This window comes from Meriones unguiculatus, chromosome 19 (assembly GCF_030254825.1).
Source record: "Meriones unguiculatus strain TT.TT164.6M chromosome 19, Bangor_MerUng_6.1, whole genome shotgun sequence".
NCBI classification, from domain to species: Eukaryota; Metazoa; Chordata; class Mammalia; order Rodentia; family Muridae; genus Meriones; species Meriones unguiculatus.
The window spans coordinates 16,311,032-16,336,687 of NC_083366.1; the positions used below are offsets into that span (position 1 = coordinate 16,311,032).

At 38.5% G+C, this 25,656-nt stretch overlaps 2 protein-coding genes across 5 annotated transcripts in view; one reads left to right on the forward strand and one right to left on the reverse strand.

Moving 5' to 3' along the window:
- Positions 1-299: 299 nt before the first annotated feature.
- LOC132649328 (uncharacterized) lies at positions 300-3,163 on the reverse strand. Its single transcript, XM_060372995.1, has 3 exons — positions 3,107-3,163; positions 1,479-1,548; positions 300-1,210 (listed from the first exon to the last, which is right to left on the reverse strand). Exons 1-3 carry the CDS (start codon positions 3,161-3,163, stop codon positions 300-302), a joined length of 1,038 nt encoding a protein of 345 aa, XP_060228978.1.
- Positions 522-25,656, forward strand: part of Upf2 (UPF2 regulator of nonsense mediated mRNA decay) — a 116,883-nt gene continuing 91,748 nt past the window's right edge. Inside the window, exons 1-5 of one of the 4 annotated variants that reach the window (XM_021656512.2) lie at positions 522-641; positions 5,862-6,241; positions 9,353-10,132; positions 21,214-21,374; positions 22,796-22,990. In XM_021656512.2, the coding sequence (XP_021512187.1) occupies positions 5,880-6,241; positions 9,353-10,132; positions 21,214-21,374; positions 22,796-22,990 (1,498 nt within the window). In that variant the 5' untranslated portion in view covers positions 522-641; positions 5,862-5,879. Of the gene's footprint in view, positions 642-3,197; positions 3,303-5,861; positions 6,242-9,352; positions 10,133-21,213; positions 21,375-22,795; positions 22,991-25,656 lie in introns of those variants that run through there. The other 3 variants (XM_060372858.1, XM_060372857.1, XM_060372856.1) reach the window with 3 other exon arrangements.

Genomic DNA, 25,656 nt, shown 5'->3' on the forward strand with positions numbered 1-25,656 from the left:
AGTAACCAAACGTGTCCTCAACCGCGCTCCGTAATTCTACTATCCTACCACTCTTCTCCGCCTCCTTTGAGTTCCGCCCCTCCCCATTCCCCGCTCTGCCCCCCGCGAACCTGCGTAGCGCTTGCGCATGCGCAGCTCCAATTCAGGCGCTTTCCCTTTCCTGACGACCAATCCACTTCCCGCCTCCGGTCCTCAACACACTCCTCCCCTCCGCTGGGGCCCTGACTGGAGGTTCTGGTAGTAGTTGTCCTGTTCACTGCCTGTGTAAAAAAATCCACCGATAGGGGAATTTGAGCGGGTCACTGAAGTGCGTAGCACATATTTAATATCCGGTCTACAGCTACCGCTTCGGCGCCAAGGCGAGGGGCTGAACACGCAGCGAGGACCGGGGACGGGGGTGACTTTGGGTTGGACGGCAGCGCGGCCAGCCTTTCCCTGGCCCCCCTCCCGTCGCCCCGCCCCCCGGCAGCCCGGCCGCGTTGGTGAGTGGCGGGCGGGAGAGCCGACGGGCGGAGGGAGGAGGGGGAGCTGAGGGAAGGCGGGCCCTCGGCTGCGAGAGAGGTGGGGGGAGGGGAGGGGAGAGCCGGAGCGCTGGAGTTGGTGCTGGGAAACCCGGGGCTAATGTTGACAACAGGCTCCAGGTGAGTCCCGGGGAGCCTCTTCCCCCTCCGCTCCCGCGGTAGGGGAGGTCCGGCGCCGGGGGGGTACCGGCCTGGGCTCCTACTCCCTGCGGAACCCGACAGGCGGCTCCGCTCTCCAGCTCTCGGGGGCGGCGAGCCGTGGAGGGACGAGCGGGTCGGATGTCGTCCTCCCCAGACCCCTTGCCCCGAGGGTCTGCTCAGGGTGGGGAAGCTCTCGGCCGGGCCGAGGCTGGCGTGAGGGGCGGCAGAGGAGGTGCTTGCCCCACATGCCTGGGCCGGGCCTCGGGGCTGGAGGCGGGGGAGCCTGCTGTGGAGGGGTGAGGTCTTCGGGGGCGTGGAGGAGTGCGAGGAGAGGCTGGGCGGGCTCGGGAGTCCGGAGGGCAGCAGCCAGGAGAAGCCCTGGAGGCTTCGGGGCTGAGCGAGTGTGGGACGAGAAGTTAGGGTTTGGGGCGTCGATGTTCCCAAGGACTGGGAGTTGTGGACGGGAAGTGTGTCAGCCGTGGGACCCCGAACCACGGCGGGGCTTTGTGGGAGATGCGTGCGTGCAGGGGAAGAGGCTTGGCGTGGACCTGCGGACGGTGGGACTACGGCTGTTGGGGTTTACTTCCTTTTAATCAGGTAGGCTGGGTGAGTCTTCGCCTCTGTTCCCAGCTCTCGTTACTCCCTTGCTAGTACTGTTGTTTGACCTGAGGAGGTGATCACACGATGTTTGATCTGGTGAGCCAAGCAGAGGCTGCTCACAGGTTTGAGGGTACGAATGGTAACGAATAACCCTATTCTTAAAAGGACTTAAATAGAGTGATTGACACATCAGACGAAAGTAAGATTGTTACTGACCCTTCTCGTTTGTCGTAGTTTTTAGGTGTTCATAAAAGTCGTGCAAATCATCAGGAAAGCCATTTTTGAGCTGTGGTGGAATTTCTGAAAAATTTGAATGAGTCTCATATCTATAAGGACTTTGTAAAAGAATAAACTCAGAGACTGGAAGATATCTCTGTGCTGTTCTACCTTTAGGACATTTTGAGTTCAAAACACAGACTTGAAAGGTAAACCAGCATTCTCTTACTCTAGTATTTTCAGAGCAGTCTAATTGTGATTTCATACATAGACCATATGGTACTTAGCAAACTTATAGCTGTATTAGAGAAACACCTCCGTTCTCTTGTCCTCTCTCCAGGACACCGCTTTGGAATCTGTTTTAGTAAAATAGTTTTTACTTTTGGAAGTTTAGAAGGTATTTAGAAAACCAAATAAAACAATACAGACCAAGTGCCCAGGGCAGTACTATTTTGGGAGCCAGAAAGGTGATTTTGAACCATGCTTTACTTTTAAAGGCTTTTTGAATATAATTGTATTCAGCAGAGTAATAATCACAGTTCAATTTCAAGACCACTAACTTTTATATTTATTATTTTTGTTTAATATTACATGGGAAATTTAGAAACACTATAGGTAAATTTTTTAGCTGTTATTAAAGTTTGAGTTTTAAAGTAAGAATTTAGCATTTTATTAAATATGAGCTTAATTTAATTTTTTAAAAATTGATTTAAAGATACAAATTTGTACTCATTGGATTCATGTTTGTTTTCTAGTTTATTTGGTTTTCAAACGCCTTTGAATCTGTGACATAGTGGAAAAGAACACTAGGTAGCCACTAAAGCAGTTGGGTAATTTGGACAGATCACACTGCCTTCAACACTCAGTGTAAAAACTGATGCTGAAAGTGGGTAAAATCCAACAGTCCTTTTACTCCCAAAGATCTCTAATCTTGTAGTGGCCTTTTCAGTGTTAGGTGTGAAAGAGAACTGACATTTATTTCTTTATGGTAGCTATTGTCCTGTAAGTTTAGTAACTCTTTTAAGACAGGTAGCAATAACTCCCATTTTATTGACAAAGAATTAGAATAAACAGAAGTTGCCTGATTTCCATAGCTTGTAAGGTACAGAGTTGGGATATAAACCTAAAATCTGACTTGAAAACCTGTTCTCTTTTCTCAAGTTTCATTGCTGCGTACACTTTTTATTACAGATTTGTTAGTTGAAATTTGATTCTGACACCAAGACTTACAGATCTTTCTGAGAGTCTGTTTTTATCATTCTTTAAAGCAGGATTTGTCTTGATTTGTTATTGACTGTTATTGTTTATTAGTGTAGTAATTATTTACATTTACTGAATAAATGAATATTGGAGAATCATGAAAGTTTGGGACCCTGTTAAGCTTATAAATGACGATCTTTCATGGATTTGTCAGATAAAAACTGAGTTTGTTGATTCTTTAAAAGATTTTAAGATTTAATTTGTAGGTAACACTTTAGTTATAAATTCTGATGTTATTTTTGTTGTTTGAGAATTGTATGTTCTTGTAATCCTCAAATATCTTGTTGATACTTCAAATCACAATACAAATTCCATTAGATTTTCTTGCACATGATGATTAATACCCTTAAAGAAGACTGTGTTATTACCTTAGACATTGTTGTCTTCGTGCTTTCAGCCCCAGTGTGCCAGTAAGAGAAGAACATCGTGAAGCAACTGCTTCCCCATTATCAGAGGCTGCTACTGAGGTTCACAGTTCTATGACTTGTCATAGTGAAGTGTCTGTGATCAAGTCTTCCATCTCACAGCTTGGTCCTCTTAGGATTCTTAACTTTGGTTAAGATGGTGGGTTCACATTCCAGTTCTATCACCAGCTGTGGAGACCTTGGTCAAGTTACTTGGTTAAGTCTCAGTTTACTCATTTATAAACAGGCAAAACAATATCCATCTCATAAAGATTTTAGTATTAAATGAGAAAATGTACATACAATGTTTAGTATGGTACCAGAGACTAGATATTGGTATTAGACTGTTTGAAAGTTTGTTTTAGAGTGTGGTATTTTCATATTAATGGTAGAATACTGGAGTACTGGAGAATAAGGTAAACACTGACCACTAAGCTGTCGATGTACCTTCAGAATTCTGGTCTAGGTTGTTTTTCTGATAATATTTTATTTAGAGTTTAAGTAAATTTCTTACTTGTTTATACATTATTACTGCAAATGTTTTAGCTACTAACCTGGGATTTATTGCTATAATTATTGTAGTTGAAAATAATTAAGAATGTTTTTACTAAGACACCACGAAGTTTAAGTTAATTTCATACTTTGTGAATAAAATTGTGATTTCTTTGTATATAAGTTGGAGATAACTTAGAAGTTGAAACATAAAAGTACTGCCCCCAAAATTATGTAAAATAAGTAGTTCTGGGTAGAGAACTGTATTTTTTGAGCAGTCCTACATTTTGGTGAGATATGCAGGGTTTTTCTTTCAGTATTTGTAGTTTCCAGTTAAGAATGTGGGTTTGTTTTGGTGCTGTCCAAGTAGCACTTTCTTTGATGGTGGAAATGTTTGGTAGCTGCACTGCCCTACTTGGTAGCCACTAGTTGTGGGGAATCGAACACTTAAATATGATGATCCTGAGGAACTGAATTACAGGTTTTAAGTTAAATTTGTGTTTAAGTGGCTTAGTGCTGTAGCTTTTAGCCCGTGATACTTCTGTCCCTTAGGAGCATTTATTATTATCTGGAGTCATTTTTGTTGTCATATCTTAAGAGGGACTGTTACATTTACTACATGGGGGCACAGAGGTGCTTAGCTGCTTTGGGTTTGAGGATAACTTTCCACAAAGAATGAATTATAGTCTGGGGCTATAGATCAGTAGTGGAATGCTTACCTTATGGGCAGAAAGCCTGAGTTTCATTTCTAGCACTGCTAAACAAACAAAAACCAAAAAATACCAGACTTGCTCAAAATGGTAATATTGCTGAAGTTTAGAAACTCCTGGGTTACTTACTACCCTACTAACAGGAACAGAACAGAGTATGCAGACTATTAATCATTTTGTTTATGAATGATGGGGTGAAGTTTGTGACTTCTGTTCTCTGTCCATTGATCTGTAGGTAGGAAGAGGTTTTGCTTTGTACCTGTTCTCGTGTGTAAATACATCTATGAATAGTGTATGAAATAGAAACCCAGTATCTCTCTCCTCTCGTTTTTTGGGGTTGCTGAGGGTTGTGCCTGAGCTTAGCTCATGCTAGACAGCATTCTTCCATTGAATTATGATTGCGGCAAGAGACAAACTTAGTTGCTTGTTCCACGGTGCCGAGAGTTGAATTCAGGGCCTAAAACATGCTAAGTAGTCATCCACTCAGCTGCATCCTCAACGCTCAGTTTCTTCTTTCTTTAAAAACTTAAAGTATACATTCACTTACTTGTTTAGTGCAAAGTGGATGTCAGGTGACAGCTTGTAGGACTTGGTTCTCTTCTTCTGCCATATGATTTCCTGGGGTGGTTAGACTTGGTAGCAAGCACCTTTACCCACTGAGCCACCTTGTCAGTCTGTCTTTTCTTTTTCTTTTTTTCTCCTCTCTCCCTTCTCTCTCTCTCCTTTTCTCCTTCCTTCCATCCTTCCTTTCCTCCTTCCTTCCTTCCTTCTCTGCTTCCTTCCTCTCTCTTTCTTTGTGTTAGGAACTTAACTGTATATATAGCCAAAGCTGTATGCGGTTCACTATATAACACAGGCTGACCTCTTAGCTCATGGCAGTCTCCAACCTAGCATTGTCCTTAACACATGTAAAAAGCTTGGGTTAAAACTTACTCATGATGTTTAAAGTTGCAATGATAAGTTGTTTTGGAGTTGATTGTGATTAGAGCTGATGATGTTCTAAGACGTTCTAAGTGCCGTACTACCACGTTTTTGTTTTATGTTTTTTTGAGACAGGGTCTCCTGAGGGCAGGTTGTCCTGGAACTTGCTATGTAGACCAGGCTGGCCTGGAACTCATGGAGGTCTGCTTGCCTCTGCCTCCCAAGTGTTGGGATAAAGGTGTGCACTACCGTGCCCAACCCACTTTTATGTTTCCTTAATTAAACAAAACAAAACAAAAAAACTTAGATATAGAAATAATTGATAATAATAAAATGTGGGATGTAACCAATTTTTTTTTCTTTTTTTTTTTTTTTTGGTGGTGCTGGGGATTGAGTATTGTGCATGCTAGGCAAGTACTTTATTACCAACACACCCCACCAGAAGTTATTTTTTATCAAAGCAGTACAACTTTGCGTGCATTTTAAATTTGCATGGTTACCAATCTTCATTAATGTTTTATTTAAAAAATAATGTCATATCATTAAATAAGAGCCATTTTACCCATGGTACTGACATTACATCTTTACTCTTCCAGATTGTCCTGGGTCACATAATGCCAGCTGAGCGTAAAAAGTCAGCAAGTATGGAAGAGAAAGAATCTTTACTAAACAACAAGGAGAAAGACTGCAGTGAAAGGCGGCCAGTGAGCAGCAAGGAGAAACCAAAAGACGATCTCAAGATCACTGCTAAGAAGGAGGTCAGTAAGGTCCCAGAAGACAAAAAGAAGAAACTGGAAGAAGATAAGAGAAAAAAGGAAGACAAGGAACGCAAGAAAAAAGAGGAAGAAAAGGTGAAGGCAGAGGAAGAGTTAAAGAAGAAAGAAGATGAAGAAAAGAAGAAACAGGAAGAAGAAGAGAGAAAAAAGCAGGAAGAGCAGGCCAAACGGCAGCAAGAAGAGGCAGCTGCTCAGCTGAAGTAAGGAACCTTAGGGTATGAAGGAGTGAGGGTGGACCCCTGAAGAAGCATTTGGGAAATGCTTGTTTTAGATAAAGCACTGCCTGAGCTTCTCAGGTGTGGGAAAATGTTAACTTGTTTTATTAGTTCTGCTGATGGGGAGCGTGTTTGAGGTGCTTCAAGTATTGGAGTCTTTAAGGTTTTATCTGGGTTTTTGTTGGTAAAAACTATTATGGGGCTTCCCCCTTGCTCCTCAGTGGTAGAGATTAAACCTTGGATTTTCTGCTTACTAGGCAAGTGCTCCTCAACTAATATTTACTGTGCAACTAAGCTTTACAAACTTGATATCTCTTAAAAAAAAAAGATTTATAAAAAAAAAGATTTATATTTTTTATTTATGTGTTTGTGTGTCATGTGCGCAGGTGAGCCAGGAGGCCAGAAGAGGGCATCAGATCCCCTGGAGCTGTAGTTTTAGGTGATTGTGAGTCACCTGATGTGGGTCCTAGGAACCAAGCTTGGGTCCCCTGCAAGAGCAGCAAATCCTCTTAACCACTGAGACATTTCTCCAATCCCAGTCTCTCCCTTTCTGATAAGGAAGAAAGGTCTGGAAGGCAGTAGAATGGGCAATTTTAGAATATTCACAACCATAATTCTTCAGATTTTCTTGCTTAGTTTCCTTCTAAAATATAACAAAAATTTAAAAATTTCTCTGTGTGTTTGTGTGTGCATGCACACATGCCCACACATGTAGAATGGCTCTTGTGCAGAGGCCAGAGGACAACATTCAGGAGTTGGTTTTCTCCTACTACCATGGATTCTAGGGATCAGACTCAGCTCTTAGGCTTGTAAAGTAGGCACTTTTACCTACTGCTCCTTTCATAAACTTGTTTGGTTTCACAGTACTTGCTTTGCCTCTTTAAAGTTGTTTTGTTTTTTGTTTTTATTTGGTTTTTTCGAGACAGGTTTCTCGTGTAGCCTTGGTTGTCCTAGACTCACTTTGTAGACCAGGCTGGCCTCTAACTCACAGAGATCCACCTGCCTCTGTCTCCCAAGTTCTTGGATTAAAGGTGTGTGCTGTACCACACCCGGCTTCAAAGTGCTTTTAAAATAAGGGAAAACAACCAATTCTTTTGTTGTTGTTTGGAGATTTTTATTAATTTTATTTTATGTGTAGTAGTGTCTGGTCTGCATGTAAGTCTACACACCACATGCATGCCATCCTGGCTAAGGCAAGAAGATGGTGTTGGAGCCTCTGGAACCAGTATGGATGGTTATGAGCTAATGCATGGGTGCTGGGAACTGATCCAGGGCAACTACTCTGTTAATTGCTGCGGTATCTCTCTAGCTCCACTATCTAACCTTTTACTGGAAAAGTTTTAAATTACAAAAATATGATGTTAAACAAGTCTTGCTCCCCATTCATCATCTGCCCTAATCAACAATTACATACTTTTCTCCAAGAAAATAATTTTATTTTTCAGTGCTGTTGCACTTGAACCCAAAGCTTTAGTGCTAGGGGAAGCACTCTGCCATGGAACTATATTCCCAAGTCCTTTCCTAGAATATTTTAAAGCATTGTGTTATTTGCCTATAAGGACTTTTTATTTTAAAATGTTTTCAGTACAGGATAATTGATCTGCTTAAGTCCAGTGCATAATGAGTTATGCTTTTGTTCTTTTCCTTACAACTCCCGTAGTTTGTGTGCGACTGAAAGATTTCTGTACTCTTAATGCAGCCCTTCTGTTAAGATATTATAGCTCTCAGCCAGGGGTTGGCACAGGGCCTAATGTAAGAAGAGAGTGTTTAGGAAATGATTATGCCAGGAAGAGGAAAATTACTTTTCACAGGTTTATATTTTAAAATGTATATTCTAATATCTTAATCAAACTGTCTTTCTCCACCTCTGCCCCAAGTCATTACTTCATTTTAAGCTTTATCTTCTGAGTGGAAAAACAAAAACAAAAAAAACCCAGTTATATTTGCTTTTAGCTGTTCTTTCAGGTTAAATTGAGTTTATTTGCATTCATTAAAGCATTTAAAAAATATTTTATTTATTTATACAGTATTCTGCCTGCATGTGTGTTTGCAGACCAGAAGAGAGCACCAGATCAGATCTCATTATAAATGGTTATGAGCCACCATGTGGTTGCTGAGAATTGTACTCAGGACTTCGAACATACAGCCAGTGCTCTTAACCTCTGAGCCATCTCTCCAGCCCCCTCATTAAAGGATTTTAAACATGAAAGGATTTTAAAGTTCTCTTTGGGTTCCTTCCCAAAGTATCTGAATCATGAGTTTTTGTTTTTATTGATTCTCATGGAAAATTTTTTGGCTTTTATTTTTATTTATGTGTGTTTGCTGGCACATATTTCTGTGTACCACATGCATGCAGTGCCTTTGGACACCTGAGGAGGGCAGCAGATCCTGTGGATTGGAGTTCCACATTGTTGTGAGCTGCCATGTGGGTGCTGGTGATTGAACCTGGGTCTCTGGAAGAACACCCAGTGCTCCTAAGTCTCTTAAGCCCAGATCTTCTTTTTTTTGGGGGGGGGTGGAGGGCTGGGGTGGTGGTGGGGGAATAGTTTCTTGTATAACACAGGCTGGCCTTTACTAATAGTTTGATACATGCTGAGTGTGGAGAAACAATTCAGAACATTTTAAGTTTATTTTATAATGGTTCTTTAACTGAATTGTTTCTAGTGTAAATGATTTATTTACCCAGTGCTTCCATTTAACCTTTTATATCATTCTCAGTCATAGCATTTTATATTTTACATATTGAACATTGTGTCTTTAATCAATTGAACTTGCATAGTGATAGAATGATACAGTTTGGATTATTCAGAATCATTCTGTCACAGTATGTGTTTTAATTTACTGTGCTATCATTGTATTAAGTCATTAATGAGATAACTTTGAAAGTAATGAAAGAGGTGGTGAATGCAGCTAAGTAGACCAGTGCTTGCCCAGTGCGCAGCAGCACAAGACAGAGTAATGGAAGGTCTTTTTGTACCTTTTGTTCCTCTTGAATTCTTATATTTAGATCATAGTTTTTCACTGATTTTTACCGTTAAGTGATTTATAAATGATGCTTCAAGATGTATGTTTTTATTTGTTTTGTCTTTTACATAGAGAGAAAGAAGAATCTCTTCAGCTTCACCAGGAAGCTTGGGAACGACATCAGTTACGAAAGGAACTCCGTAGCAAGAACCAAAATGCTCCAGACAACCGACCAGAGGAAAACTTCTTTAGCCGCCTAGATTCAAGCTTAAAGAAAAATACTGCTTTTGTTAAGAAACTAAAAACAATCACAGAACAACAGAGAGACTCCTTGTCTCATGATTTTAATGGCCTGAATTTAAGCAAATATATTGCAGAAGCTGTAGCTTCCATTGTGGAAGCAAAATTAAAAATCTCTGATGTGAACTGTGCTGTGCACCTCTGCTCTCTCTTTCACCAGCGGTATGCTGACTTTGCACCTTCACTTCTTCAGGTGTGGAAAAAACATTTTGAAGCAAGGAAAGAGGAGAAGACGCCTAACATTACCAAGCTAAGAACCGACTTGCGTTTCATTGCGGAATTGACAATAGTGGGAATTTTCACTGACAAGGAAGGCCTTTCCTTAATCTATGAACAGCTGAAAAGTATTATCAATGCTGATCGAGAATCCCACACTCATGTTTCTGTGGTAATTAGTTTCTGCCGCCATTGTGGAGATGATATTGCTGGACTTGTACCGAGAAAAGTAAAGACTGCTGCAGAGAAGTTTAACTTGAACTTTCCTCCTAGTGAGATAATTAGTCCAGAGAAGCAGCAGCCTTTCCAGAATCTTTTAAAAGAGTACTTTACATCTTTGACCAAACACCTGAAAAGGGACCACAGGGAGCTTCAGAATACTGAGAGGCAAAACAGGTGATTTTCAAATGTTTCTCAGAATTGAGAATTTAGTGTGGAGCTCGTACTTAATGTTTAAAGTCTTCATGCCACTGAGAGAACTTATGGAAAAGGGCTCCTTGCAGGTGATTTATTAGCATTTCAGGAAAATGTCAACAATCTAATAGTCTTAAGTACCCACGTGTAAATGTGACTCTAGTAGAGTTTATTCTGATTTTAAAAGAAACCTGACAAGAAGGTGTTAATTTTTGCTTTGTTGATGTTTTCTTTCTGTAGTATTCATGAAAAAAACAAAACAAAAAAAAAAACCCAACTTCATTAATGTTGAGGAGTACATTTTCTGTTTCTGTCACTTTAACTGACCTGCCATTAAGTTTTTTCCGTTTCCGTGTTTCTCCTAAGGTTTGCTTTTATTGTTTTTAATGTTACTGCTGCTACTTGCTCTTGTAAAAAATGTTTATTAGTAGTGGTGCTTCAGGCCAGAATTTTGAGAAATAGCATAAAGTTAGCTGTGAAAAGTGTCCTTGGATAACTTATACAGTACATTGACAGGAGTCTTCCTTTTGAAGGCTTCCGTTTACAATATTAAAGGGTCATGTATGTTTGCTCCGGTCTTTGGTGCAAAGACCCCATTAGGACTCAGATTCAGTTTTCAGAAAGCACTGAAATAAGTTACCGCACTGAGGAGACAACAATGCTGTACAGTTTGTGTGCATTGGCTAACTTTAATGGGGGTGTTGATTTGGTGGAGGTCTGGGATATACACAAAGGGCTAATAGCAGTTTAGCTGATTACTTTACCACTAGTTAAACTAGAAGTTTAGGAGTCTAGAATTTCTGTTGATCAGCACTTAATGAGGAGACACACGTTTTTCTGTCTTCATAAGCCTGCAGTGGTGGGGACTGCTGTAAGCAGTTACCTCCGGATGATGGTTGATTTAAGCAGAAAAACAGTGATTGTTTGACAGTAGTAGTATAGGGTCAGGTGGTTGCTCAGACTCTGAACAGTTCTGGTGACCAAAGATGACGTAGGTGAGAATTAAACTCTTTGGGCAACATAGCAAAACAACATCTCAAAGAAAAAAGTAAAATAGAAACAGAATTTCCATTCTTGTTTGTGGTTTCGATTATTAATTTTCACATATTTAAATCTTAATTATAATCTGTATAATGCTTTGTCTTTTTCTTTTTTATTATTATTTTTATCAGTTACATTTTATTAACTCATGCTTTGTCTTTTTCATCCTTTCCCTTTTACAGTCTAATACATTACAACTAACTATAAATAGGATAACAACTGATGAGTTTTATTGACTGTGGTTTTATTGGCTGCTTTAGAGTTTATGTATTTACTTCTAGCCTTATAGCATCCTAGTACAGAGAAACTACAGTGATTTAATATCAATTTGAAACATGTGCTTCTTTGAGTCCTGTGACTTCTCTTCCATATTTGCTGACTGCCAGATGCTTTCTTTTTTCAGGATAACTGTCTTCAATTCTACACTGTTCCGATCCTCTCCAGACACTTGCACTATCCTTAGGACATTTGTTTTTGATTCATTCTTTTCTGTAACCAAAATTCAGCTTGTTTGGCTGTTTTATTTTGTTTTGGTTTTGGTTTGTTGTTTTTCTTTCAAGACAGGGTTTCTCTGTGTAACCTGGACTCTTTATAGACCAGGCTGGCCTCAAACTCATAGAGATCTGCCTGCCTCTGCCTTCCCAAGTGCCGGGATTACAGGCTTGCACCAACTTGCCCAGCTCGTCATTTGTTTTGTTTGTTTTTGGTTAGGCCTTTTTACACTGAAGTTTGATCCTCAAATGGACTGTCTTTTTTTTTTTTTTTTTTTTTTCCTGAGACAGGGTCCCACTATGTAGACAATACTGGTTTTGAACACAGAGATTCGCTCACCTTGTCCTCCAAGTGCTGGGACCATAGGCATGCACCAGTATACCTGATTCAGATGAACTGCTTATGCAGTAATTTTTACCCTGAATACATGCTTGCTGAACTCAGGTGGTGTCTCACTCTGTATGCTTAACTCAGACCTATTTAGATGGTTTGTATATGCTAGTTTAACCTAATGGTTTTTCAGGTGATTTTTACATGTGTAATTATGTGCTTAGGTAAGTAAATGGTTTTCTTTTTTCGGCTTTTTGAGATAGGGTTTTTCTCTGTAGCCCTGACTATCCTAAAACTTGCTCTGTAGACCAGGCTGGCCTTGAACTCAAAGAGATCCACCTTTCTCTGCCTCAGGAGTGCTTGGATTAAAGGCTTGCACCACCACTGTCAGGTTCTTATCTGGTGGTCCACCTGCAGTTTTGATAGGCCTATCTTCTGTTCATTTATTACCGTGGCCTTTCTTTAACAACTTAACCTGCTTTGTTAACACAACTGTTTATTATTATTATTATTATTTTTATTTTTTTTTTAAGATAGACTTGCTGTGTAGCCCTGGCTGTCCTGGGACTTGCTTTGTAGACCAGGCTGGTCTGCCTCTGACTCCCATTGTATCACCACTGCCCAGCAATAACAGAACTGTTTATCTGCAGTTTTAGAATTTCCTTCCCGTGTAGATTGACATTAACACCATGTAAGTCATTTGTCTCAGCATACTTTGTCTACTTAGAGATGTAGTAATTCAGGGATTTGAAAATCTAAATAGAAAATATTTGCCATCTGGCTTAGTAAGTTTCTTAGGACTCAAGAGACTTTTGGTTGCTAGTCAGCTTTGATAGTGAAGGTTGAGATAACCCGACTGAGGACAAAAAATAAATTTGGAAATGAATTATTAGCACAGAATCCTTTTTGGTTAGTAACCTTTCTTCTGAAAGTGTTTTTTGTAATTCTGAAATAATAAATTTCTAAAAGTTTCTCTTTTGAAGACATGCATGACCCAGTAGTTGTTTCATAGGAAAAAGTCAATTATGGGTAGTAGTTTTCTCTCATAAGGTTTCTCTTAAGTTTAATATCCTAGAAAACTAAGTCATAAATGAGCTGATACTTTAGCATCACATGTAATTAAAATTCTTTGAGCCTTTATTCAGTGTCTTAGGAAAGTCAAGTGCACTTGTTTCAGTCTAGGAATCATAAATGCTCTTGGTCATTTTGCTTTTTAACATGTTAGAAAGCACTGTTCCTAGAGCTTGTGAAATATTACTCTGTGCATTAAACTCTATACTTTAAATTTAATTCAACCAGTATTTTTGTTGTTGTCTTTTAGAGTCTTATTGTGTAACCAAGATCCTCCCAAGCGTTGAAACCAGGTGTGCGCCACCAGGCCCAGCTCTGGCTAACTAATTTTTAAACATAGAGTGACTCAAAATTTCTGATGCTTTCTAGGCTGGGCTCGGTGGCACACTCCTTTAATGCCACTTGGGAGACAGAGGCATGGGAGAATCTCTTAAGTTCAAAGCCAGGCTAGTCTTCAGAGCAAGTACCTGGATAGCCAGGGCTATACAGAAACCCTGTCTCAAAAACAAAACAAAATAAAATAATAAAATAGGTTCTGGTGTTTTCTTAAAGACACTGGAATAAATGACTATATGAATGATAATGAGTTTTCTAACTATTCTAATACTTGATCCTATAATATATTCTTTAGTACTGCTTCTAAGCCCCTGAAGAATTTGTAGTTTTGACTAGAAACACAGTTGACATGAGGGTAAGGTGAATTTTGACAAATTTGAATTATAAATGTTTTTTACTTAAAAAATGTATTGTTATACATAATGCCTAAATAATCTTAAGCAGCTCTGGAAAGTATAGATTTTAAAATTGTATAGATTTTAAAATTAAATTTTGCCAATTGGAGTTAATAGCTTCATGTTCGGTAAATGTTGCCCTCTGTTTTATTCAGTGATCATTATAGAGGTCTTCCTAGTTTTTGACATTTAATAAAATTGATGAGTAAATAATGTCACAGTTAAGCTTTATAAGTTTTATAAGTTGGTCAGTTGGTAATATTTACACTCTATTAAGATACTGTCTCACACTGGGTGGTGGTGGTGCACCCCTTTAATCCCAGCACTCTGGAGGCAGAGGCGGGCACATCTGTGAGTTTGAGGCCAGCCTGGTCTACAGAGCTAGTTGCAGGGCAGCCAGGGATACACAAAGAAACCTTGTCTTGAGAAACCTTAAAAAAAGAAGAGGATATTGCCTCCCTGAGTTTTCTCCTTAAGTAAGCTCTAACAATATTACAAGAACTCTCATTACTTCCTTGTTTACTGTTTAAATGAACTTGTCATAGTAAATATTTTAGTAAGTTCAGCTATATCGTCCACACTAGTGTCTTTTCATGAAATAAGATAATCATAACCAAATTAAAATGAGGATTGTAAGAAAACTTATTGTAATTTTATGGCTTAGTATTGTGATTTGACAATGCAGGAACAAGTGAGGTAAAATCAGGTATTTTTTCCTTGGGTTTAGTCATGACAACATTTTCAAAGTTGTATGTATCCTATCTTATTTTCTATGATAGCACAAGGTCAAAATTTAAAAAGATGTGTGATTTCATGCTGAGATTTTTAAAAAATTAGTTTACTTTATATCCCTGACTGCAGTTTTGTAGATCAAAATAATATTTAATTTTACTTTTTATATAAAATAATATTGAAGCTTTTTACTTTTTTGGTTGTTGTTGTTTGTTTTTTGAGACAGGGTTTCTCTGTATAACCTTGGCTGTCCTGGACTCGCTTTGTAGACCAGGCTGGCCTCAAACTCACAGTGATCCACTTGCCTCTTCCCCCCAGAGCACTGGGATCACAGGCATACGCCACTGTGTCTAGCTGAAGCTTTTTACTTTTTTACACAGTGGGTTTAGTACTTCTTTTCTCATGAAAATACCATCTTCTGTCAATACAATGCATTACATGTATAATCATACTGATGTCTTCACAATATCCCTAAAGGAAATATCTGTATCTTGAAGGTGACTGATGGAGGAATTTGAGGACTTGCGTAAGGTAATATGAAGAGCCAGTGACAAAATCAGCTTCCTTCTTTTAATTATACAGCACTCATTGTGGCCACTACTAATACTGTTACTTACTGTAAAACTTCTGGCTGGCCACTCAGTCCTTAACTGAAATGCTAACCAGAGGCAATCTAGGTTATATTTTTGGTTAAAAAGAGAATTGATTTGGTGGCTTGCTTTGGGTATACACATTTAAGAGAGATTGTGATTCCAATGTAATATACAAAACACTAACTTTAATTTTAGAGGCAGTCATAGTCACGTTTTAATAATGCAGACTTCAGAACCAGGGTGCTAGGGTTCAGATTTGAGACCTTCCATACGTGTGCTTTAGCACCTTCCAGTGGAGGCAATAGTAGTGCTCTCCTTCTGGTGTAAGTGTGGATCATGTAGTGAATTCATGTGTAAAAGCACTTTAGCAGCAGCTGGCACTACTTCAGTGCTTTTAAAAATGTTTGCTATGTAATATATTGCATGCTTGATCTTTCTGAGAAACCTTTTGAGTGAGCCATTATTGTTTTGAAAATTGATACGTTAAACTTTTTAAATATTGACAGCCAGCCTTGAACTTTGATATTCCTACCTCAATTTTGCCGAACTTTTCTTATAGGTTGCTTTAAATTTTATTTTTAAGACATTGTAAAGCAAATTAGTAATCTATACAAAATAAAAAGGAATAACAACAGTCAAATACTAAAAGTGAAAAATGGAAAAGAAAAAGGCCTTTTAAAATAAGGCATTGATGCGTTAATGTTTGATTCAAGAATGAACAACTTGATATTTTCTGACAGTGTTACAGTAGTAACAACAACAAAAAACCTTCACCAACAAAAAAACCTTCACCAAGCTGACTGATGGCCCATGCCTTTAATCCTGGCAATCTGGAGGCTGTGGTAGTCAGAGCTCTGAATTGGAGACCGCTTAAGATGTTTCTAGATGGTGATGCCTAATATTAAATAAAATAAGTTTTTGTTTTTGCCTCGCTCTCTAGGGTTTCTCTGTGTAGCCCTCCCTGGCCTGGAACTTGCTCTGTAGACAAGGCTGACCTTGAACTCAGAGAACCACCTGAATACTAGGACTAAAGGCTTGTTCTACCACCTCTGGTGAATAAAAGAAGTTTTACTTTTTGCTTTTTAGTCTTTGTAGATAGGGTCTCACTTATGTAGCCCTGGATGGCCTTGAACTCGTGGTGATCTGCCCTCTCCTTCAGAATTAAAGGTGTTAGCAGCAAGGAATCTTTTTTAAACATGTTTTTGTTATAGTAAAATTTAGGATTGGTTTTATTTTCATCACTCTTCTGATCTGTGAGAGGGTACCACTACCTCACTGTTGTGTAATCATGAAGAGGGAACGGGGTAGTTAATAAACATTTAACAGTGATAATTAATTGATTTGGCTAATTCCAGTCATAACAAAAGATTGACACACTGTCCCACTTGCCAGACCAGTTTTTAGTGCCTAGAGTAAGAATGGTTTTTATCTTTTTCAAATGAGTAAACAAATTTAAAAGGGGGGGGGGGCGTGTAAAATAATGCTTTGTAAAATGTGAAAGTTACATGAAATTGACATTTCACTGCTCTTAAAAGTTTTACCCTGGCATGGTAAATTCACTTGTTCCGTATTGCTTGGCAGTTATTATTGTGCTACAGTAGCAGTGAACAGTTTTAGTGAAGACCCTGTGGTCTAGAGAAGTTAGAATATTGACTTCCTAGTTCTTTGCAGAAAAGCTTTTTTATTTCTGAACTAACAATGGTTTCAAAAGAATGCTTTCAGTTCAGCTTTGTTAGTACATGTGTTTCTAAAAAGATTGAAATACTATATGATTATCATTAGCGTGTTTTTATTTTTTGCGTATATTTTCAGTGTTAACTTTCTTGTCCACTTATATAAGAAATTTTGGTGAGGGGTGGAGTAGAGCTCAAGGTACAGTGCTTGCCTAGCATGCGTGAGTCCCTGGTTTCTGTCCCCAGTACTTCTGTGCTTACAGTAGTAATTGTCTTATTGTGTGCTGTAAATTAAGTAAGCTGTTGAGTAAGCTTGTGTTAGCTAAGTGGTTTGTACTAGGGCTCATGACTCCACCCTTTGCTATCCTGTCCTGTTTACCAAGTTTTCCCTGTATGATGTAGTTAGAAAACAACCCGAAATCTGTTTTTATTTTCCTAAGAGGTCTTTTACTGAATACTTAACCTAAATATGTATTTGTTTAGCAACTAGATAAATGTATTGTTGATCATGGTCTGGGGTTGGTGGTCTTATGCCTGTAATCCATAGCATTCAGCATATAGAGGCAGGATGATCGCTAATTATAGACCATCTGGGTAATACATTGAGTTGAAGGCCAGCCTACAAATAAATGCACTGCAAGGCCCACTGGCCTCCTTCAATCCCTCCCTTCTTCTATACTAGGGGTTGAACCTAGGACCTCACATGTGTTAGACAAGAGATCTGGATTTACCATTGAGCTGTAGCACCATCACCAAGACCACGCCATTAAAACAAAACAGTGCCTGGTGGTGGTGGCGGCGGCGCACACCTTTGATCCCAGCACTCAGGAGGCAGAGGCAGGTGGATCTCTGAGTTCGAGGCCAGCCTGGTCTTCAGAGAGAATTCCAGGACAGCCAGGGCTAGAAACCCTGTCTCAGAAAACCAAAACAACCCACCAAAAACCAAACAAACCAAAACAACAACAACAAAAGCAGAATTAAAGTTTGAGGGAGGCTTAAGGATTATGTCTGAGGTTCAAATCTTTTCTTTTTTAAAGATATATTTATTTTTATTTATGCGTATTTTCCTCCATGTATATCTATTCATTACATACATTCATGGTGCCCACAGAGTCCAGAAGAGGGTGTTAGATCCTCTCGCATTGTAGTTACAGACACTTGTTAGCCACCATGAGGGTGCTGGGAATCCAACTCGAGCCCTCCCGAAGAGCAGCAATTGCCCTTCTCTATCAAGCCATCTTTCCAGCCCCAGTTTTTATTTTATTTTATATGTGTGGATGTTTTGCTGGCATATGCATGTGTGCTTGTCAACCCCAGTTTTAAAGTTTTAATTTGGTCCCAGAGGAACTGGAGAAGGACTAGAACCTAGATATGTGGAATTAAATTTAATCATTGATTTGAATCATATTTAACTGAAAAGTGCAAAGTTCTAGCCAAGTATTTGAACATGAAGTTGATCCGGAAGTAGTTCTGTTTTCACTTGTGGTAAAATGGTTATCATTTTACTGCTTTTATGCCAGAAATTCTTAGTATGTATATTTTAGTGGACTGAATGTATGTTCTTCAGATGACCAAGAAGTTAGAACTTGTTATTGAAATACATTTCTAGATTGTTTTCTAGGCTTCCCCACCCTGGTTTTGTTTTGCCAAATACTGTAATAATGTTACATCTTTTTTTTTTTTTTCCCTTAAAATTGTATGTGTGTGTGCAGGTGTCTATGGTATGTGTGTGGTCAGAGGGCAACTGGTGGAAGTTGATTCTCTTCTTTCACCATGTGATTTTCAGGAACTGAACTTAGGTCTTCCGGCTTTGTGGCAAGTACTTGAGCCTTTGAGCCATACAACTCCAGTGTTGCATGGTAATTTTCATTAGCAGTACTGTAATGTCTTAGAACCACCATTGTTATCTCGCCTAGCAGAACTCTCTTTCTTACTCTCTTTTTTTTTTTTTTTTGGTTTTCAAATCAGGCTAACTCTGACTCGGGGCTGCCTTCACAGAGCTCCCCCTGCCTCTGCCTCTTAAGTGCTGTCATTAATGGCACGCACTAGTATTGCCCAGCTTAGAATTTTCTTCAGTTCTCATCACCTGTGATAGTAATTTGCACATTATTATTATTTAAAGTGTACAATTTACATTTATATGTGTATGGAATGCATGTGTACGTAGGTGTATACATGCTCCAGTGTGCATCCACTTCTCTCTTTACCATTGTGGGTCCCAGAGATAGAAGTTGTGTTGTCAGGGTGATGGCAAGTGTGTTGGCTGATCCCGTTGACAACCTGCTGTGAATATTTTAAAACTAGAGTTGCACACACCTTCAATCCCAGCGCTCAGGAGGCAGCGGCAGGTGGGTCTCTGTGAGTTCAGGAGTCCAGCCTGGTTTACAGATCCAGTCCAGAACAGCCAGGGCTTAAACAGAGAAACCCTGTCTCGAAAAACCAAAGCAAGCAAGCAAACAAACAAAAAACCTAGAATCAATTTGGGGCAATTTCTTTGAATTACTTATTTGTTTTAGTTAATTTTTTTCTAAATTTGTCTTAGGACTGATTAAATATCCTAATAAGTTCATAGTAATGTTAATAGTTTCTTTCATTAATATACATATTTTTGTTTTAATTTTTAAAATATATGAACTTGCTGAAAGAAACATTTGTTTATATATTTTATGTATATGAGTACTGTCTGCATGTACATTAAAAGAAACTTTTACTTTTGCTTATCACATTAGTTTAACAGCGCAAACTTAAGACAATAGTTTTGGTCTTTCTATATAGAGAAATACTTTCAGCTTAGATAAATAGGTTTATACTGTCATTTAATACAGTTTATACTGTATTTGTCAGAAATTCCAAATACAATTTTAAGTTTTAAGAAAATGAGTGAAAAATTTAAATTTTAAGTATATCTGATAGTAAATTATTTTCTCTCTCCCTTTTTTGGTTGTTCTTGTGGTTGAAATGCAGGGCTTGTGTGCATATTAGGGAAGTGTTCTCCCACAGAGTCACACCGCTCCTCCCACAATTTCTCATTTGTAAACCCTGATCTGATTTGGGAAAGTCAATAAATGGTTGATTTAGTGAATCCATGCATTGATGTGGTTATAATGGCAGCTGATACTCTAAAAGTAGAACCAGTGTTACATATAGAAAAGGTTTCTGTAGGTGGGTAATCTAGTATGTTTGGAGGCTGTTTTGAGTAGTTAGGGAAAAGTGAGTATAGTCATGGTTTTCACTTTTTTTCTGTAACTATTAAGAAGTCAATACCTCAAAAATCAAGAACTTAACTTTATTTAGTTCAGAAGACTGCCCAGTTGCCAAGCAATAAACTTTATAAAATGTTTTAACTTTATAATTCATAATTGGCTTTTAAAAATCTTTATTGAAAGTTGGGTGTGATAGAACACCCCAGCACTTGGAGGTGGAGACAGGAGGATTATGGAGCTGAAGGCCAGCCTTGGCAATTTAATGGGCTTGAGAGCAGCCTGGGCTACATGAGACTCAATTTCAACCATCCTACAAAAGCTCTTTTATGTGTACAATATTGTTTGTAAGTATCAGTTACACTACCATATAAATATTTAGTGTAGAACAAATTGGATTCTACTGTGTAAGTCTTAACTGCGTATACTAATATGGTGGGAATTTTGACTTTAGATATTTTTTTGTTATTTTCCAATAGTTTTACATTAGTAATCAAGAGTAACTTTATTGGTACTTTTTTTGTGAAGTAGGAAAAATTATATTTTGGGCATCCCCATGAAAGTCTAGATTTGAGTGAGCTGATGAGTTACTGTTTATCCATTGAATAAATAACTGTAAATTGAAAACTGGCTTTATTAGAGAAATGGATTTTTACAAAAGATAATCTTGATTTAAATCACAGAAGTTTATGGATGACTGACTGGTTCAAAGCCTGTTATATTTAGAAACTGACTTTTGTGGATGTGAGTAATTTTTGGCTAACAGTATACTTTAGGAAAGCAAAATATAACAAAATAAGTTAATTATTTTTCAGTAAGTTGTTAAATATATATTCTTATCAAATTGTTGTTGAGATTTAAATATAACTGATTCTTTTTATAACTTGTTGCTTTTGAAAACCAGTTAGTGATTTGGAGTAAATATTTTTGATTAACTGTATGTCACAGGGTTCTGTTCTTATAACAGAATACTAAATCCTTCGTTACTTAGTGAAGTCAAATTTTATGGTGATTCTGAATGTATATCTTGTAATTTTTGAGTAAGCTTAATTGCTTGGGTGATTTTTGTTGTTGTATGTAAATCCTGGGAACATGAGATTAAAAAAAATAAGTTAGCAAATTTCTGTGGTAAGATCAGATTTATGGACAATTTCCCATGATCATGCCTGCTTTGACAAGCTTATCATCATTTGTTTTTAGGCGTATTCTGCATTCTAAAGGAGAGCTAAGTGAAGATAGGCATAAACAGTATGAAGAATTTGCAATGTCCTACCAGAAGCTGCTGGCAAATTCTCAATCCTTAGCAGACCTTTTGGATGAAAATATGCCAGATCTTCCTCAGGACAAACCAACACCAGAAGGTAAGATATAACTGTGTGTGTGTGTGTGTGTGTGTGTGTGTGTGTGTACAATTTTGTGAAATCTCTGCTTTATGGTATGGAGATTCTTGAGATTGAACTCAACTCATCAAGCTTGGCCACAAGCATCTTTGTCAATTCAGTCATTTGCCCATTTGCCAGTGCACAATATCCTTAATCATCATTGTTTTTTTAAATTAATTTTTTTGTATATATGAGTGAGTATATTTTTGCAGTGTATGTGGGCACATGTACATAAGGGGCACTGAAATGTGTGTACATGTGTATGGAGTTGAGAGGTAAAGGTCAGGTGACTTCCTCACTTTCCATTTGTCTGTGTGTATATGTATTAGTTATATATGTATGTATGTATGTATGTATGTATTTTTTTGTGTGTGTGTCTGTGTGCTTGTATGTGTGAAGGGCTTGCATGGGCCATGGTGCACATGTGGGGATCAAAAGACAACTCTATGGAGTTGGTTCTTTCTTCCCACCCCTACATGTGTTCTGAGAATCAGACCTGTGTGGCAAATCTTTCTTTTCCCCTGGGTTACGAGGCACTGAGGATTGAACTTAAGGCCTGGAACATGCTAAGACAGCACTCTGTCAATATCTGTATGCTTAGCCTCCCCTCCCAATATAATCTCTTGGTAGAGAATAGAAAACTATGTATTTATTCTCATTTTCCCTCCTTGCTCTCCCTTTACATAGAACCATAGAATAATGAACTAAAAATCTGTTGCAGAGACTCACAGCCAAACTTCGGACAGAGCACAGGGAGTCTTAAGGAAGAAGGGGGATATAAAAGGACCCCCACAAGGAGATCAACAAAGCCCAAATAAATAAATGAATAAATAAATAAATAAATCAGAATGAAGGAATGAATAAATAAATAAATAAATAGAGCAGGGCCCAAGGGGTACTGCAGAGACTGATGCATCAACCAAAGACTATACATAGAGAGGACCTAGATCCCCAGCACAGATGTAGCCCATAGACAGCTCTCTGACATGAATTAGGTTGCCTGCTCCTCAGTCACTTCTCCCTGGGGTGGGGCAGGAGGGTTTGGGGTGGGGAAAGGTGACCTTGACAGGCCACAGAGGAAGAGGGCCCAGGTAGTCCTGATGGGACCAGATAGGCTAGGGTCAGACAGAGGGGAGGACTTCCCTTATCAGGACTTCCCTCATCTACAGAATGAGTTTCAGAAAGCCAGGGCTACCCAGAGAAACTTTGTCTCAAAAAAAAAAAAAAAAAACAGAGTAAAAAAGATAATTGTGTAGTCTAAGTGTTTGTTGAGGGATGAAAATCTAGTCACTTGAAACAGTAGAGATTCATTAGCTACAAAATTAAAAATAAGCGTAATGCTATGCTTTTGATGCTATTTCTGAAATGTTGTTTTCTGCTTATGGTTTATTTTATTGTAGAGCATGGACCTGGAATTGATATATTTACACCCGGTAAACCTGGAGAATATGACTTGGAAGGTGGTATATGGGAAGATGAAGACGCTCGTAATTTTTATGAAAACCTCATTGATTTGAAAGCATTTGTTCCGGCTATCTTGTTTAAAGACAATGAAAAAAGTCAGAATAAAGATTCTAACAAAGATGATTCCAAAGGTAAATATTTTTAAAAATGTTATTTATCATTATGCATTGTTTATTGTGTGCCTGGGGTTGGGGTAGTGCATGGAGGTCAGAGGACAAATTTATAGAGTCAGTTCTCTTTTCCTCCCTTATTTGGGTTCCAGGGATCACACTTGGGTGTCAGGCTTGCAGGGCAGATGCTTTACTGGCTAAACTGTGTTACTGACCTTGCAAGTTAGCTGACATTCCGTGTCAGAGTGGTATGCATTTGAAAACAAACACTGGTGCTGTGAGCATTAGGTTAAATCAATAATAATGAGGCATGGAGCATTAAAGTGTGGTGGTTACCGGGTTTCGGTTTTGGTTGGAGGCCTTTTTTTTTTTTTTTTTTTTCTCTTAATTGCTGAGTCATCTCTTCGGCCCTCCTTACTATTGTTCGGTCTGTTTGTCTGTCTTTCTTTTCTTTTCTTTTGTTTTCTTTTCTTTTCTTTGTTTTTGTTGTTGTCTTTTATGTTTTGTTAGTGGATTTTTAGAGACAGAGTCTTACGTTTTATTCTTGGCAGTCCTTGAACTCTTCTTTGTATATCAGGCTGGCTTCAAACTTAAAGAAAACTGCTTGCCTCTACCTCTGGCTTGCTGGGATTATAGGGAATGCCACCTATCCAGTGATAGTCTTTTTTTTTTAACCCCTGAGACTGTGTGTGTGTGTGTGTGTGTGTGTGTCTGTAGACCCAGCTGTCCTGGAACCCAGAGATCTGCCTGCCTCTGCTTCAGAAAGGCATGCACCATTGTGACAGACATCCCAGTGATAGGTTTAATGGCTTTACCTGAGTTTGAAATCCACTTTAAAATCGTTATTGTTGTCTCTAAAAGACTGCACAGTTGTCTCAGACTTACCCCTTCGTGTATATTACAGCTTTACTTTTCTGTCCTAAATGTTCAGTCTCTGCAGTAAGCCAGACCTTGCCTTGTGCCTTTCAGATATTACCTACCATATGTCTCCCACCATACCCCACTTGGCTGCTTCATGAGTATTTGACTTCCTGTCAGTTAGCCATTTTTTAAGTATTATAGGGTTATATTTAAGATTTCCTTTCCTTTTAGCGCTCAGTGTCTTAGTGTAGCTGTGAATGTGTAGTAGCTAATCAATCAATGGCTTTTTCTTGCTTGTTTTCTTAGTTAGGGCTGAGGCATGCTAGCCAAGCACTTTACCGCTGAGCTATCACCTTGTGCAGTAAAAGTTTTTTGTAAAATAAAAAAAAATATATTTATTTATTTTTTTCCTTATATGTGCGTCCATGTGCTGTGGCACACATATAGAAGTCAGAGGACTATTTTGGGGAGTCAATTCTTTTCTTTCCACTGTGTTGGCTCCAGGAATCAAGATCAGATTGGCTTGGTAGCGAGTGCCTTTTCCTTGTAAGCCATTTTGCCAATGTATAAATAATCTTGATAACCAGATTTTAGTGAGCATTGAGGAGTAAATACATGCTTTATGTGGGAAGGGCCTTTTTTGGTTTATTATAGTCAAGTTGTATCTCTAGTGTTTAGAATAGTATGTAGCTGAATATTAGGAATGCAGTAAATAATTGCTGAATGAGAAACTGAGTTAATATGTCTGCATTTGGAGGCAGCAGATATTTTCCTTAGAGCTTCCTTTCTTACAAATATGGTATGGCATTGAGTATCATGATATAAAGCATTTTTTCCTTCATTGCAGAAATTAGAGAATAGAAGACATGAACTGATAATATTATAGGTGGTTTAAGTATACATTTAAAAACAATTTTTATTTTTTGTTATATTTTTGACCTTGAGTTCTTAAATTTTATTTATTTATTTATTTATTTTTGAGACAGGATCTCCCTCTGTAGCCCAGGATGGCCTAAAACTTATTAAGTATCCCAGATTGGCCTTGAACTTGAACTAGTGTTTTTGCATCATTCTCCTGAATGCTGATTTAACAGGCATAAGCCACAAAAGCTCTCTCTCTCTCTCTCTCTTTTTCTCTCTCTCACACACATACACATACTAAATAGATTTTTTTTTAAATCTCGAGGAAAGAAAAGCTAGTATGACAAACTCATATTTACCTGTTAATCAACTTCTACAGATATCAACGTTTTACCAATTTTGTTGAAGTAAGGCTTGGTTCTATTTTGTTTATCTCTAGCCATTTTCTTTGTTAGGTCCATTTGTTTCCTCTAACCACTTTCGTGCTTGCTGCTAAGTTAACTTTATATCCAGTCATATTTCAGTGTTATCTTCTGTATAACCCAGGAGAGATCATACTTCATATAAAAATAAAAGGAAGGAATCTGGAGAGACGCCTCTGGCTAAGAGCATTGGCTGATTGTCCATAGGACTTAGTTTTGATTCCCAGCATCCACATGGCAGCTCATAATCATCTTTAACTCTAGTTCCGGGGACCTGACGCCCTCCTCTGTCTTTGCAGGCGCCACACACAGAAGTGCACAGACACACATGCAGGCAACACACTTGTGTCCATAAAGCTGGGGGTGAGAGAATGAAATATGAGAAGGAATTTATCGTGGAGGTTGAGAGCTTTCTTACAGGAGACCGCTCTAATGAACTTGATTTCCTTTTTATCATAGACCTGATAACATGTAAGCTAGGTAGATAGTCTCCCTCCATCCCTCCCTTTTCTTCCTTTTTTTTCTTTCCTCTCTTTATTGAAC